Source organism: Babylonia areolata, chromosome 20, assembly GCF_041734735.1.
Source record: "Babylonia areolata isolate BAREFJ2019XMU chromosome 20, ASM4173473v1, whole genome shotgun sequence".
NCBI classification, from domain to species: domain Eukaryota; kingdom Metazoa; phylum Mollusca; class Gastropoda; order Neogastropoda; family Buccinidae; genus Babylonia; species Babylonia areolata.
Window position 1 is genome coordinate 17,073,525 of NC_134895.1, and position 17,500 is coordinate 17,091,024.

The following is a 17,500-nucleotide window of genomic DNA, read 5'->3' on the forward strand; positions in this document are numbered from 1 at the left end:
CTTCTGTGAGATCAGTATTAATTGTACAGTTGTTCAGCTCTGTTATGGTGGTACAGGATAATGTGATACGAAAGTTTTTTTGTTTTTTGTTTTTTAAGCATAATAATTTATCACTGCTTAAGTTCTTATGATAGATAAGCATAACATTTGATTATAAACATTTGTCTATAAGCATGAGTTCTCGCTTCGAATGTCTATAGATAAGCACGGCTTACAACTAAAAAAGTTTGTGAATAAACATCACAGAGAGAGAGAGAGAGAGAGTATTATTAACCCAATTGCTTCAACATGGAGGTTCCGGCGATTCCGTTGTCTCTGTTTAATTAACACAGCATCAGTGTGTTGAATGTGGGTCAGTGTTTAGTCTGCCGCCGGACCGGACTGATTAATCCCGTTTTCCAGTTCAATTGCACATGCATACAAAGTTTACAGCTGCCAAGCTTAATTAAAAGGTGGTCGAATAAAACTACTTCCGGGAAGTTAACAAGTTCTGAATTATGTTTTTTTGTTGTTGGTGGGTTTGGGTTGTTTTTTTTTCAACTTTGGCAGCAACAGAATGGGTAAAATGGAATGGCAACGTGCTGATAAGAGCATCATCATAAAAACACAACCCTCGTGTTTGCAACATGGCCGTACGGTAACGTTAAAACGCTTGGGCGATAGGGTAAATTGGAGTAGGGGTTGCGGTGGCGGTGGGATGGTGGTGGAGGTCGGAGTTGGGGGGGGGGGGTGTTGGGGGGGGGGGGGCAAAGGTTACACCGTGCAGCAGACACACAGACAGACAGACAGACAGGCAGATGCCAGAGCAGCAGCCTTTTCATTCATGCGGTTTATCAGCTGGCCTGAATTCCCGACCTGCAAGCTTGCTAGCAAGCTGGGGCTGAGGGTGGGGGGGGGAATGGCAGATAGAATAAGAGAGCCTGTCTCCCTTACTTTAGGGACTATACAGGCATTATTCGGGTCGGATTGTGCTGTGTTTGGGATCGTTTTGTGGGGTGCGGGCTGCAGTGCGTGCATTCGTATAAGTGTGGGAGGGAGGGTATGACTTTGTTGTGTGTGTGTGTGTGTGTTTGTACAGCATGTGGTGCTGTGTGTGTTTGTGGTGGTTTTCCTGCTTTATGGTATTCAGCAACAACTGATTCAGTGTGCTGTGATGAGACTCTGTGCTCGACCAGTACCAGTTGTTTGGCTGATTGAAGTGACCGGTCCACCTACGTTGTCATCGGCTAAATCATGTCAGCAGTGGGTCAGTTAGGAGGCAGGTCAGGCGGGTGAGCGTCGTCTTCTACTACTACTACTACTACTACTACTACTGCTACTTCTTCTTCTTCTTTACTTCTTCTTCTACTACTACCACTACTTCTTCTTCTTCTACTACTACTACTACGACTACTACTACGACTACTACTACTACTACTTCTTCTTCTTCTTCTTCTTCTTCTACTTCTACTACTTCTTTACTTCTTCTACTACTACTACCACTACTTCTTCTTCTACGACTACTATTACGACTACTTCTACTACTACTACTACTACTACTACTGCTACTTCTTCTTCTTCTTCTTCTTCTTCTTCTTCTACTACTACTACTACTACTACTACTACTACTACTACTACTACTACTACTACTACTACTACTACTTCTACTACTGCTACGACTACTACTTCTTCTTCTTCTTCTGATTCTGCTACTACTACTACTACTACTACTACTACTTTTTCTACTTCTACTCCTACTACTTCTACTACTACTGATACTACTTCTACTACTACTTCTTCTTCTTCTACTACTACTGTTACTTCTGCTTCTTCTTCTTCTGCTTCTTCTTCTACTACTACTACTACTATTTCTTCTTCTTCCTCTTCTTCTTCTTCTACTACTTCTGCCCATACTTCTACTACTACTACTACTTCTCCTTCTTCTTCTTCTTCTGCTACTGCTGCTACTACTACTACTACTACTACTACTACTTCTGCTTCTACTTCTTTGTTTACTTCTTCTTCTACTACTACTACTACTACTACTACTACTACTACTTCTTCTTCTTCTGCTTCTTACTACTTCTTCTTCTTATTATTATTATAATTGTTATAATTATTATCCAACGAACTCGTGCCTTCTCTCATACACATGGGGACATATACACTACATACGCACGTACGCACACACGCACTACACACAAACACTACACACACACACACACACACACACACACACACACACACACACACACACACACACACACACACACACACACACACACACCGGCACCACGTCCACATCCACATCCACATTCACATTTGTCTGTTCACTGTGTGCCAGCGGCAAGGTCTGGCTTGTGTCTCATGCCGTGAACATGTGAACTGACGTTTGACGGGCACGATCATCACAACTGACAAGAACTGGATGTCGCCGTCAGTGGGTGCTGATGTCACAGGACATTCATATTTCATGCAGCACTTTACGTGTGACTTTGTCGCTGAAATAACAATAGTTGAGGCGTAGGAAAAAAAAAAATCGTCTTGCCTGTATCTGTCTGTATTTCTCATCCTCTCTCTGACTCTGTCTCTGTCTAAAAGGCTCTGTCTTGGTTCGTTCGTTCCGGCGTTCTCTCTCTCTCTCTCTCTCTCTCTCTCTCTCTCTCTCTCTCTCTCTCTCTCTCTCTCGTCTCTCTTACCCCCCCACCCGAACTGGTGTTTATATATAATCTTCAGCAAATTATGACACTTGAATTTTATATATATATCAAATATGATAAAGGACTGATATTTTTTTTTATCTGCAGTGCTTCACAAGATAAACTGATGTATGCTATGTTTAGGACTCTTGGATACGATATGATATGATATATATATATATATATATATCTGAAATCACTGTTGAGTACTATGTGTGTAGTGTGGCTTAAGGCCGATCGGTATTCATTAAAACACTTCTGAGCTCGCTCTCTCTCTCTCTCTCTCTCTCTCTCTCTCTGTCTCTCTGTCTCTCTCTCTCTCTGTCTGTCTCTCTCCCCTCACTGGTGTTTATATGACACTTGAATTTTAGATATATATATCAACATAGTGTTAAAGGGGTGGTGGTAGGCGTGTAGGGGGAAGAAGGAGAAGAAGGACGAAGGGATAGGTAGGATAACAGGCAGAAGACAGGTGCACAATCCACTCTCTCCTCGTACCACAGCAGGGTCTTTTGGTAAGATGAACTGAGGTGTTTATTTCTCTAACCGTTAACAGCACACCTGGAACACACACAATATCAAAACCCGGGTTAAATCAATACCAACACGTATGCTGGACGTCATTGTTGTCTGGACAAATTAAACAATTCCACAGATAACCTTTCTCCATTCTGACACTCAGTGTCTAACCACACACTCTCTTCTCAAAGAGATCTGTGTAAAGATGTAAAACAAGCTTCATTTAGCTTACCATCAACAATCAGTCACATAATGTGCACCAAATATATGGCTGACAAATACTAACTCCCAGTGTTTAACTCCTGTCAAACCACCATAGAATAATAGCTGTCGCACCAAGTATGTGGCAGGCAATTACAAACTCCCAGTGTTTAACTCCTGTCAAACCACCATAGAATAATAGCTGTCGCACCAAGTATGTGGCAGGCAATTACAAACTCCCAGTGTTTAACTCCTGTCAAACCACCATAGAATAATAGCTGTCGCACCAAGTATGTGGCAGGCAATTACAAACTCCCAGTGTTTAAGTCCTGTTAAATCACCCTACAGGAATAGCTGTTTCCATTAAGACTGAACAAATCTGTACATTGTCTCTGCAAAGTATCTCACTGGTAAAATTATTACATGGGAATCATATATTACCAAATAATTTTGCAAATATATAGCAATCTGTGTGCATCAACATATGACTGCCTCTCATGCAGTGGTCTCAAATCTTATTGAACACATACAGCTATGTGTTACCCCACTGGCATATAACATATGACCACGGCACATGGTAATCACAACTACCAACAAGTCACACATGTTCCCCATGTTGCATTATCACCCATGTGCACACACATGGAAAAGCATGAACATACAGTTAGCCTGTAGATTTGTTCACCTTGAATATAACCATCACCACCTAACATACAAAATAGGTATGTCATACCTCAAAATAGGTCCAGCTGTTGTAACCAAAACATTCTACACAGTTGCAACACACACATAATCTCTGTGTTTGTGACTAAATGCTTACATTGTTCCCACAGTATGTCAACAATTGACACACCACTGACATGTTACTGAACATTATCATTTATGTAAGCCAAGATACACCATGTAAACCCAAACATGATATCCAAGCATCATACCATAATACCAACCTGGAGCAAACAGGAAAGGGGGGTGTGGGAGATACCCAAATACCCCAAACCTACAACTCTATTTTGTCATGTATTGGCTACATTGCGTATTTTAACCACTTTTCCCTCAGTCACTAGCCTCAAATACAATTAAGCCATACACATGCTGGCTATGCTCTCTCACAAGTCATGGTATCTGCATCAACATATTCCAGTTACATTAACTGTAAAATACCACATCAGCTAAAAAGGGTCTCTCAACGCTCTTGTGAAACAACATCACAATTCTACAAACTCCAGACTGTTTCCAAAAACCAGAAAGTAAATTGCCATCAAAGCAAAATACCAGTACAAGCATTACTCACAGCCCTGAACGTTTCAGGGTTCACTTTATACTCATGTAGCAGAACACAATCCCACTGAGCCAGTGTGTTAGTCACAGAAACCAAATATACCATAAATCAAGCATTGAACTAAGTCCGAAAAATAGATGCTAGTTTGACACTCACAGCCCCCATGGTACTGTCTTGACCTTCTGGCTCTCCTGGCCTGCTCCAAGGAAGGAAAATGGAAGAAACCCCACTTGCCTATTCCTTTTATCCTCTTCACAAGCTGGCGCCGTATGCAAACTATCTTCCGACCCAGAGCGTTCCCAATTGGTTGAAGTTAACACACCAGTCTGGGACCAACAGTGCTAGACTTGCAAATCCAGCACTTTTCTCACAGAACCTGGCACTGCCAAGGAGAAGGGGACGGGAGGGGTGAGGGGGGGGGGGAGGTGATGAAAAGAGGAAGGGAAGATCGCCCAGCCCTGATTCTGTTCTAAACAGCTCATGATAAACACACCATACCATGCTCCTCACTGACCACTGAGGCAGATGCCATCCTGCCAGATATCGACATGGGGGGTAAGGAGGGAGGGTTCGGGGGGGGGGGGGGAGTTGAGGGTGATGGAAGTGGAAAGGAAAGAGGGCAAGGGAGTGGATAGGAAGAGAATGGTCAGAGGAGATACCATCTTTTACTTAGTATTTCTTGGTAACTTGCTCCCTCTGCACTTGGCCAAGTGAAGGGGGGGGGGGAAGGGAGAGAGGGTATGGGGAGGAGTGTTGGTGGGGATAGATGCCATGGAAGGAGGGTGGGGGGAGAAGAGTAGGGAGGTAGGAAGGAGGGGTCCATCAGTGAGCAATGTGTCTGAGAAAATCCCACGCTTCCACCATAGGCGCCAGACACACTATAACAATAGTATGACAGAAGGATATTTCTTTTCTGCAGTGCTTAACAAGAGAAACTGATGTGTGCTATGTTTGGGACTCCGACAGTAGGATATTATATGACTGATATATATGAACCCGAAATCATTGTTGAGTTCCGTATGTATGTGTATTGTGTTTTTAAGCCAATCGATATATATTAAACCACCAATAAATATTCCACTGTCCTTTCTCACAATGAATCTTTCATCAACCACTCTCGTGATGAACGAGATTCAAACACTCGACTGTTGGCCGCCGTTCTTTCTATTGTCTCTGGACCTTGCATCTGGAATGAACTTCCTCTTTCACTTCGTCAAGTCTCCACTGGCACTCAGCTCTTTCAAGTCTTGGCCTAAAAGCCCACCTCTTCCCAAAATAGCCTCCCTTTCCTGCCTCTCGTCCTTGTATTCAGTTTCTCCAGTTTTAGAGTTATGCATGCGTGTGAATGACTGGTGCGAAAGTGCTTTGATTTGTCTCTGCACAAGATTCAGCGCTATATATATACCATTATTGTTATTATTATTACCTCACTCCAGACAACGTTTAGTGATTTGCAAAACCCCGGCCGTGTTTCCCAATCCATTTGCTGGTTTAGGAAGTGTTTAAATCTGTGCCGGCCAGGAAACAGGTTTGCTGAGATGAAAGTTTGATTTCCGGTTTAAAATACAAGCAAACTACGAGGGCCCTTCAATAATAAATCTGCAGTACAGTGAGTATGCGTATGTGGAGTGATGGCCTGGAGGTAACGCGTCCGCGTAGGAAGCGAGAATTCGAATCTGAGGGTGCTGGTTCGAATCACGGCTCGTCAGCCGCCGATATTTTCTTCCCCCTCCACTAGACCTTGAGTGGTGGTGGTCTGGGCGCTGTAGTCATTCGGATGAGACGATATACCGAGGTCCCGTGTGCATCATGCACTTAGCGCACGTTAAAGAACCCACGGCAATAAAAAAAAAAAGTTGTCCTGGCAAAATTCTGTAGAAAAATCTACTTCGATAGGTAAAACAAATAAAACTGCACGCAGGAAAAAATACAAAAAAAATGGGTGGCGCTGTAGTGCAGCCCGAATTTCACACAGAGAAATCTGTTGTGATAAAAAGAAATACCAAAAAAATAAAATAAAATAATAATAATAATAAATGCAGCAGCAATTCTAGGAGGTCTTTCTACTCAGTGGCATTTCTGTGTTGCTGCAGTACACCAGTTTTCACGGTCTTCTGAACTAACTCGAAAATGTCAGGGACAGTAACTCGGATTCTCCTCATGAATGACGAATGAGGCGGCACTTTGATGGCCCTCATCCGTGTGTGTGTGAGGGGTGTGGGGGGGTGGGGGGGGGCGGGGTGACGAGAGAAAGAGAGAGAGAGAGAGAGCACAGAGGTGTGTGGGTGGGTGGGGTAGGGGGATGTGGGTGTGGGTGTGCTGAAAAGGGTGGATGTGTGGTTGTATCCCTCCCTTCCGGTGTGTGTATTTGCGCGCAAGTGTCTGACGCTCAGATGCATGAGCGCGCTCGCGCACACGCGTGTGTGTGTGTCTGTGCGGGGGGCTGTGGGGGGGGGGGGTGGGGGTGCGCGAGTGCAGGGCAGGGCAGGGCCGCGGCAGCACGGGCACTATATCGACGTGTGTGCACGGCAGCCCAGCCCCGACCTTGTCCCAGTGATGAGTCATGACATCAGTCAGTCCCCGTGAACACTGAGGACTTCCTAGGGGATGTACTGCTGCTGTTGTTCTCGCCACCCGTTCAGTTCCTGGCTGTCTCAGTTTCTCTCTCTGTCTGTCTGTCTTTCTATCTGTCTGTACTCTCTCTCTCTCTCTCTCTCTCTCTCTCTCTCTCTCTCTCTCTCTCTCTCTCTCTCTCTCTCTCTCTCTCTCTCTCTCTCTCCTGCTCAGTCGCTCGCTCCCTCACACACACACACACACACACACACACACACACACACACACACACACACACACACACACACACTAACATATGCACACACACATACACACTAACATATGCACACACACACACACACACACACACACACACACACATACATACATACACTATTCAATCACTGCATCAAGAACAACAAATAATCGAATAGCAGTAAAATATTGATCGGTTAACAAATGTATATATATATATATTTGAAAAATATTGATCTGTTAACAAATATATATATATGTATGTATATGAAGAAAAGAACGACTTCTTAACCATACTAGATATAACTGTGCCAGATAAGCAGGAGAGTCGATTTGATTTGAGCGGTGTGGGGGGGAGGGTGAGGGGGGGTTAAAGGGAGGGGGGGGGGGCATGGGAGGACTGCCACAGGCAGCAGACATAGCGGCGGCAGTGCTTACAAAATCATCATTCAAAAATGTCAGGTTTGTCTTGCTCTCTCACTCTCTCTCTCTTGGTTAGCCACATACAGGGGCTTGATTAAAAAAAAAAAAAAAAAAAACGATGGGGGCAGGGGGGAGGAGGAGAGGTGAGGGGGGGGTCATGAAGAGGAATGTGGGGCGAGGTCGGTAGTATACATCTTGGGGGGCGGGGGGGGGGGGGGGTCAGTGGGAGTTGGGGAGCGTCAGTGGTGTTGGGAGGAAGAGAAGGAGGATAGTGTTGTGGAGGAAGTCCTTCTTCTTCTTTTTCTTCGTCTTCTTCTTCTGCGTTCGTGGGCTGCAACTCCCACGTTCACTCATATGTACACGAGTGGGCTTTTGTGTGTATGACCGTTTTTACCCCGCCATGTAGGTAGCCATACTCCGTTTTCGGGGGGTGGAGGAAGCCGTCAACGGACTGGGCAAGCCGCTTTGCTTCAGGCCACACAGTGTGTTGTGTCTGGTGGGAGAAGAAGCATTTTTCTTCTCAGCCGGTTTCCCATCTTCACGTGTGTGTGTCTGTGTCTGTGTCTGTCTGTGTATATGTGTCTGTCTGTGTGTGTGTGTGTCTGTGTGTGTGTGTGTGTGTGCGCGCGCGCGAGAGAGAGAGAGAGAGATTCAAAATTTGCTTACTCAAGGAATAAGAATCTTAGGCAATGCCGCTCTTACGGTCTGCCAATCCGTGACCTCAGTTGTGATAACAAAAAACAACAATGACGATAACTGAACGGACAACAACAATGATAATGTTGGCAAATACTACTACTACTACTACTACTAGTACTGCTGCTGCTGCCACTACTACTACTACTACTACTACTGATAATAAACGTCATCATTATTATCATCATTGTAAAAAGTAATGAAGGGAACAGGCTTTCAGACAGGGAGAGAGAGAAAGAGACAAGACAAGACAAATTCTTTATTTTCGAGGATAACAGATAAGCACTGGCGCGCTTTTTTTTTTCATCCAGTTCCCGCCCTGAGACAGGGTCAACACTACAGAATACTACATTATATATGTCACTGCATGCACTACACAATGCTACTTAAAGTCATAGTATGCGAATACAAGTACTACAGAAAGTCATAAGCATGGTAAACAAAATAAGACACACACGCGCGCGCGCGCGCACGCACGCACGCACAGAGAGAGAGAGAGAGGCACAAGCATTAATTAATCGACATAGGGGAAAAAAAACCGGAACACACACTCTCTCTCTCTCTCTCTCTCTCTCTCTCTCTCTCACACACACACACACACACACACACACACACGCACATAAGCATACACTGTGTATGTTAAAAATTAAAAAAAAACTATACTAAGAGGAGAGAGACACAGAGAGAGGGGGGGGGGAGGGAGACAGAGAGAGAGGGAGGGAGGGAAAGAGAGAGATACCTAAACAACAGAAGCAATCGGGTGTATTTGAATTAGGGCACAAAAAGAGTACAGAATGGAAAAAAAGAACCAAGTGTGAAGAACCCCCCCGCTGTGTTCAGCTGGCGAGAGAGAGAGAGAGAGAAAGAAATAAAGGGACGTAAAGCACTATGTGAGCACAACGTCACTGCTGCCGCTGCTGCTTGCTCTCCCTTTAATCGTGCTCTTCTGTGTGACCCGTGCGGCCTTGCCCTGCTTGCTCTCTGCCATGGTGCTAGAGGGATGGCGGTATATTTGGTGTGTGTGTGTGTGTGTGTGTGTGAAGAGAGAACTTCTTTTTCAATTATGTATTTTTCAAATTGTTGCAGTATTGAAACAAATTCCAGAGCTGTTCTCGAAACTGATTCATTGAAATAGTGGTATTTGAAGAAAAACAACAACACAAATTAGAAAAAGAAAAAAAAAAAAAAAAGAAGATTGTTAGAAGGCAAATACACAAGTATGCTGTTTTTCTGGGGGGGTTGTGTGTGTGTGTGTGTGTGTGTGTGTGTGTGTGTGTGTGTGCATTATCTGTGATAACAATGAGGATACAAACAAAGGAATATTATTTGATTATATCTTCATTGTGCGTGTGTATGTCTGTGTGTGTGTCTGTGTCTGTGTGTGTGTGTCTGTGTTGGGGGTTAGGGTGCTCACCCATCAATAAGAAATTGGCAGAAGAAGAAGAAGAAGGAGGAGGAGGGGGAAAAAAAGAAAAAAAAAAAAAAAACCAGCTGCGTAGGCTTTGAATTATCGTGTAATGTTATGTTCTCCTTTTGGTTGCGTCTTCTGTTGTGATAATAACTGAACTCTGTCCTTTCTTTCACGCGTTGCACGGGGGGATAAATCCTGTGCAGTTGTTTGGTATCAGTATCAGTAGCTCAAGGAGGCATCACTGCGTTCGGTCAAATCCATATACCGCTACACCACATCCTGCCAAGCAGATGCCTGACCAGCATCGTAACCCAACGCGCTTAGCCAGGCCTTGAAAAATAAAATAAAATAAATAAATAAATAAAATAAAATTAAAAAAATAACAAAAATAGAAAATGAATAAATAAAAATGAAATAAAATTAAATTAAATTTTTAAAAAATTAAAATAAAATAAAATAAAATAAAAAATAACAAAAAATTTTAAAATAAAATAAAATGATAGATAAATACATAAAAAATGTTGTTAACATATCTCCGTTGTTTTGTTTGTTGTTGATTTTGTTTGTTTGTTTTTCCTGGTATAGTGGAAGAACAGCCGTGTCTAACTTTCTGGAAAGATCCTTTTAACAAAATAAAGAATTGGAAAACGTTAACCGTATCCAACAATTATTTATCTCTGTGTGTGTGTGTGTGTGTGTGTGTGTGTGTGTGTGTGTGTGTGTGTGTGTGTGTGTGTGTGTGTTTGATTGACCTGGCTTTCTATAATTCAGTAAGACCTGCTTTTATTTTTGACAGCTCACACATAATTCCTTTAGGACCTGCACCCATGTTTCTTCTCCCCCCCCCCACCCCCCCCCAAAAGTGAAAAATTTTCATTTATAATTATGACCCCCAAGGCCGCAGCACTAAAAAGCCAGCAGCACAGTCTTGCCCTCCTAGTCTGAGAGTCATAATAGTCCTTCACAACAAAAGACTAAGCTGTAAAATGGTTTCCCATTTGCAGTGGAAAAACCATTGATCATACAGCTCTCACTTTTTGCTGTGTAACCTTATGTCAGTCTTCTGTGTGTGGTATCAGCTGAGCGTTGTTGGCATGACAGTCCTAATTCTTTTTAATGAGCCTGCTTTGAAAATCACATCTTTTTCCCCCCCAACAACAACAGTGATTTTCTTGTCTAGTATTGGTGTTGATATTATCTGGTTCCGAATGTCTGTTTTAACTGTTATTGGAGGGGGGGATGGGGGGGGGGAGGAGGGAGAGCTGCCGGATTATTATTTGTGCGTGACGGGGTACTTGCGAGTCAGTGTTCGTGCATTAGTGCGTGCGTGTGTGTGTGTGTGTGTGTGGGGGGGGGGGGTTGGGGGGAGGGGTTGCAGGAATGTGTGGTCTAGAGGGCGTTCAATATAGGTACTGTAGGCGAGTGTGCACGTGTGTGTGTGTGTGTGTGTGTGTGTGTGTGTAGGGAGGAGAGGGTTGATAGGGTGGGGGATATTGAGAATTGGGGAGGAGGAACGAAATGTACAACGCTTTGAGCAGTATTTCTGGGAAAAAAATGTAAATGTCCAGTAGTTGTAGTAGTAATATTAGTAGTTGTAGTAGCAGTAGCAGTAGTGGCCTTACTATTATCATTATTATTGTCGTTGTTGTTATATAGTGATGTTTCATTGGATAAAAGAGACAGACAGGCAGGCAGGCAGGCAGACCGAGACAGAGACAGAAGCTAAACCAGTTTTGTGTTCCCCTGTCAGACAGACGTTGTAATCTGGTTTGGATGATCTGCAGTGTTTTACTGACGCGACTTGGAAAACATAACAGTGTCGTTTCGTTGACGCAAGTGTGACAGACAGACAGACAGATAGACAGAGACCGAGACACACACACACACACAAAGACATACAGAAGATGACCAGCCTTGTGTCTCCACCTTGACAGATCCATGTAACTGAGACAAACACACACACACACACACACACACACACACACACACACACACACACACACACACACACACACACACACACACACACACACACACAAAGAGAAGATGACCACCAGCCTGGTGTCCTTCCTTAACAGATCCGTGTGATAAGCTGCTAGCTAGTTCCCTGCTTGCTGTGTGTGTGGTTTCAGCCTGGAAAGCCGTGACAACCCGTTCTTGCCTGGAGGGGACCTGAGCCGAGAGGCGGAGGACCTGCTGAGCAAGGCCACCATCGTCAGGGACAAGTTCTACCTGGACCAGCAACGCCAGGACGCCGAACGCGCAGCTGCAGCCGCCAATGCCACGGGCGCCTCCCCCCAGCACCCCCAGCAGAAGGACGTGGCGGACGGCGCCCTGCCCAACGACAGCAGCGCGCACCCGGGCGCCGTCTCGGAAGACAGGGTGACCCCCACCCAGGCCGCCAAAGCCCACGCCTCCCCAGCGGCGGACCCCCACCCGAGGGAAAACGGCAAGGCCAGCAGCGACGGGGTGGCCTCCCCTGACGGGGTGAGGGTGGTGGTAGGGGGGGGAGACGGGGAGGGGGGCAAGGGCAGTGACTGTGAGGCTGACCAGCAGGACAAGGACAAGGCCAAGCGGCCCAAGTGCTGTGTGGTCATGTAGCCCATCCAGTCTTTCTTATCGCTCCCCCCAATGCTCCCCCCCACTCCTCCCCCCCCCCCCCCACCCCCTCCCCCACCTCTCCTTCCAGCGCCTCGTCCTCGCCTCTTTGTCTTCGTCGTCTTCTTCTTCTTTCACCACTACTTTTCGTGCTCTCTCATCGCTCCCAGTGATCGTGGTCTCGTGGATGTAATCCTCCACCTCCACCACCACACAGACCGAGGGAAAGCTGCTGAATGTAATCCATGCAGCTTTCCTGGTTCGGGGTTTCTGTCTCCCAGCCATCAACACACGACTGTATTTCCCCCCCCACTCCCATGCACACACCCTACGACGTGGTTCACGGGGGAAACAAACAGACACATGGAATCCGTACACTTGATTCATGGCACCGTGTAAATCCATTCTTCTGATGGCTCCTTTCTTTCAAGTTTCCGTTTCGCTGATAATTAATGCATGGTAGCATCTCATCGCAGACAGACGTTTGGCACATGTACTTTCGTAATCGGGTGTCCCAACGGCCATAACTGACGTCGTTGCCAAGAGTCTGACATCACACAAGCGGTGTGAACGACCCCTCTTTGATTCACGTGGTGGATGGATGATGTCAGATTGGAAAAAAAAAAAACCGAAAACAGCCAGGGCTGTTAAGCAGACGAGGCGAGCTTGCAATGAAGGATTGGAAGGGCGTGGGGGGTTGGTGGGGGGGGGGGGGGAGGAGGATTATTGGTTCTGGCCTTTACATGTATATGCATGGAAATCAGGTAACCAGCAGAACTTTTTGGAGCTGAGATTGACCAGCTTTGGGACTCCACCACGGATCCTTTCTGTCAGTGTTCTTTGTTCTGCTGGCTACCTAATTTTTTCACGTAGAAGAAACACGTTTTTGGTTTTTTTTGGAAAGCTCCCAGTGTCCGGAAGAGGACTTCCGATTGGACCATGAAACGGATCGTGTCAAACAATTAAGTTTTGTTGGGTTTATTTTTTTCGTGTGTGTGTGTGTCTGAACTGTCTTTGCTGCTACAGATAGGCCTGTTGAGTTCCTAGCGTGGTGCAGAGGACGTACATACTTACATCTACTCACGTCACGCCTCGATCAACAGTTTGAGGCCTGCAAGATCGGAACCTGTGGATGGGGGTCATGTTGACGGATGCGTCGTCTGGTGGTGTCTTGTGATTTGGGTTGGACGTGCCTGTTCTGTGCTGCTGCTTCTTGCCATGCTAACCTGTCTACCAGGGCTTCTTCAGCTGTCTCCTTTCCTTGTCTTCATCGTCACAGGATCAGATGGTCTCACCTTTCACTATCGTCGCCATCATTTCAAGATGTGATTTTTTTTTTTTTTTTAAGCCAACTCTTCGCAGCAATTCTCTGTTTTGGGCATGGTACTCTTTTTTGCTTTTATTCCAGTTATGTGGTACTTCTTTCTTTTAAAAAAAAAAAAAATTCATTGAGGTATCATGTTATCAAAGACATACATCAACATGTATTGTTTTCAGATGTGTGGTGTGTTTTTTTGTTGTTGTTTTTGTTTTTTCAACTTGCCATTTATTTTGCCCATATGGTTTCTTGCTTTACCACGCTGTACATGTGGGGTCTGTCTGTGCGACGTCATGATGACCACATGGTGATTTCCTTTTTAGCGCCGAATTCACTGGGGGTCGGGGTTGGAGTGGAGGGGGGGGTGAATGTTCGTGTGCTTGATTGATGAAGAGAACGATGATCATGATCAGTTGTTTGTTGACTTCTTGTATAAAGCGTATTCACCTTTTGTGTGACTGGTAGGTTTTGTTTGTTTGTTTGTTGTTTGGAGAAGAAGGAGAAAGAAAAAAAACAACACGAAACGTGGTGACTGGTGTCTGGAAGAAAAGTGTCTGTGTCAGTTCTTGGCAGTTTGATGCCCGTGCAGTGCAGTGGGCATGGCCTGTGTGTGTGTGTGTGTGTGAGTGAGGGGTTAGGCGTCCGTCACCCCTTGTGGAAATTGTAACATGATGTGTGGATTTGCAAACGAGAGGTAGATACTGTACAGCATGGTTTTGTTTTTAATTGGCGGGGTTAGGTGCCTTTCTTCATTTATGTTTCACCAACATGAATTTGGCGGCAGAATTACTAAAAAAAAAAAAAAAAAAAAAAACAGCAACACCTTACCATGATAATAAATAGTTGGGTGTGGGGAGGGGAAGGGGGGGGGGAGTGTTCGAGAAAATGATTATTTTTCAAAAAGCTATCATGAATAGGCTACTGTTTTGTTTTGTTTTGTTTTTGTTTTGTTTTTTTTATCATAATTAATGTCCTTAGAAAGACGTATCATAATTATGTGGTTTTTTTTCCCATTGCCTGCTTCATCTCTATTTTTCGTGCTCATTTGTTTTTGTTTTGTTTTTGTTTTGTTTTTTGGGGGGTTGTTTTTTGTTGTTGTTTTTTGTTTGTTTGGGTTGTTTTTTGTTGTTGTTTTTTTGTTTTGTACAGTTAACTGATTACAGCCAGCCTGTCTCCATGCATGTCTAGCGCCGACATATAGCGAAGGACTTGCCACAGCAACAACAAATAACAGCTACAACAACAAGACCTCCGGTATGTTCTAGTGAGGTTTCGACAGAAAATATCCACATAACACGCACGCAGGGAATCTTGGAACTTCTGAAAGTGGCCTGTATCAAAATCTGATGATGTATGGTTCTAGGGAGCATCGTCCAGAGTCTCCGCATATATTATTTCGATTCTTTTACTTTATACTTTTTTTCTGTATTATATAGAGACAGAAGGCGATGTGAAGAATCGCACACGTGTTGATACATAGCCACCAAGGTGTAAGTGTAAGAATACGCAAAACAGAAGTGTATGCAAGGCAAGGGAAAATGTTAATATGTATAGGACCCCAGCTAAAGTTTTTGACTGAAATCACAAGGTAATATATCTCCGACTCTTTCTCCTGATCTGCACAAATCATATCTTCCACCATGGTAACTATTGTTTCTTTTTTGTGATTATTATTAACTTGTAACAGTTTTTGCTTCACACGGTTTCGTATACATCAAATAATTTCGACATACATTATGAGAAAGAAAAGAAAATCCGTCGTATCATACGCACTGTTCTGTTCCAACTGGGAAAACGTGTTCTCTGTCGCATTGCCCGTTCTCAGTACAAGGGAGGCAACTGTATCTTGTGTGCACTGCTTCGTTCGCTATTTTCTCACTGGAAATTATTTCGTTGAGTTCAGTAAATGAATAAATTTGAATTTTTTTTTTTTAAAAGGATAAAAAAGGCTTTTCATCTAAACAGTTCTGTGGCTGTATATGAATGTAATTGTGGTCTTCATCTGGTTGACAGGAGCCCAGATTGTAAGATTTTGTATGCAGTGAATTGCTACACGTGTCTTCATCGAGGATCCACGCTTAACACCTGCGCTTCACTCTGCCAGAGCCAAAGTTCAGTTGTAGACGTCAGCATGCTTTTTCGAGTCCTCTCTCTCACTCTCTCTTTCTCTCTCACACACACACACACACACACACACACACACACACACACACGTACACAGTGACATATCAATCAAATCAAGGTAATGCCATTATCTTGCCAGAATGCGTTGTGATTGAGGACTGAACTATCACTCCCAGTAATAAACGTGTCACAGGGCAGCGGGTGGGGGGGGGGGGGGGGGGGGGGGGTCGGGGGACTAGAAACACACACACACACAAACACACACACATAAACGCGCGCGCGCACACACACACACACACACACATAAACGCGCACACAACACACCGCACACACACACGCACACACACACTCACTCACTCACGCACTCTCTTATCTCCCGTCCGCTACCAATCCTCCAGAGACAAGAGAAGGGAAGAATGAAAGACGATGGCTTTACTGTATTGTTATGAACACAGTCTCAATCGAAAATCAATGAAATAGGAATTTTGGATTGACGTTAAACCACAATACCCCCACCCCCAACCCCCTAACCCCCAAAAAGGACGGTGTCGAAAAAGTGTAGCTGCCCATGAAAACAGAGTGTCTCTTCAGATTCTGATGTAAATAGTGTTCACGTGTTGACCTTGGTATTCCATGTGTCTCAATTGATTAACCACTGCAGCGGTTACAGTATGTCCTAGTACAGCCATCTCTCTTTGACTGCCGTAAACATATTACGTAGGTGCATAGTGACGTCACCGATGACGTCATCAGAAAATAAGAGAAATAGCTCTGGAAGGCTGAAAATTCACACAGTTCGTTTAGAGTGTTATATCTCCAGAACATTTTCTCAGTTTTAGGCTTACTGTTTTGGATAATGTTTTATGACCTGAAACACCACTTTCTACAGTTTTCCCCCTGGCACTGAAGGGGTATTAATCAACTTTAATTAAAGAAGAGATGGACATAGAATGATTTTCCTTAAAGTAACAGCAGGTCGAAAAGGTTCAAATGATTTAGGAATGGAAGCTGTTCAGTTGCCCACGGAAATGAGTTAGGATTAGTGGATATAAAGGGGAGTTTGGGTTCAATTGTAAAATGGGTGTACTAATAACATGTTGTAAGGCTCACGTTGACTAAATGGGTTTTTTTTTTCTTTTTTAAAGGACGTTGTCTTGAAAGAATGCTTTCAGTAATTCTTTTTCTTTTTTTTTTTATCCCAATTCTTGATTAATTCCATCACCCATCACCACTTTTTAATTGTGTTCTTTTCTACATGAGTGGGTAAAAGTAAGAGAGGCATTCAAGATGTACCCCTGTGGGTAAAAGTAAGAGAGGCATTCAAGATGTACCCCTGTGGGTAAAAGTAAGAGAGGCATTCAAGATGTACCCCTGTGGGTGAAAGTAAGAGAGGCATTCAAGATGTACCCCTGTGGGTAAAAGTAAGAGAGGCATTCAAGATGTAC

The 17,500-nt window shown here is 44.3% G+C and overlaps 1 protein-coding gene across 7 annotated transcripts in view; it reads left to right on the top strand.

The window, feature by feature from the left end:
• Positions 1–15,854, top strand: part of LOC143295262 (uncharacterized) — a 211,488-nt gene extending 195,634 nt beyond the window's left edge. For all 7 annotated transcript variants that reach the window (XM_076606847.1, XM_076606849.1, XM_076606850.1 and 4 more), the window contains one exon: positions 12,148–15,854. In XM_076606847.1, the coding sequence (XP_076462962.1) occupies positions 12,148–12,616 (469 nt within the window). In that variant the 3' untranslated portion in view covers positions 12,617–15,854. The remainder of the gene's footprint in view (positions 1–12,147) is intronic.
• Positions 15,855–17,500: the final 1,646 nt, after the last annotated feature.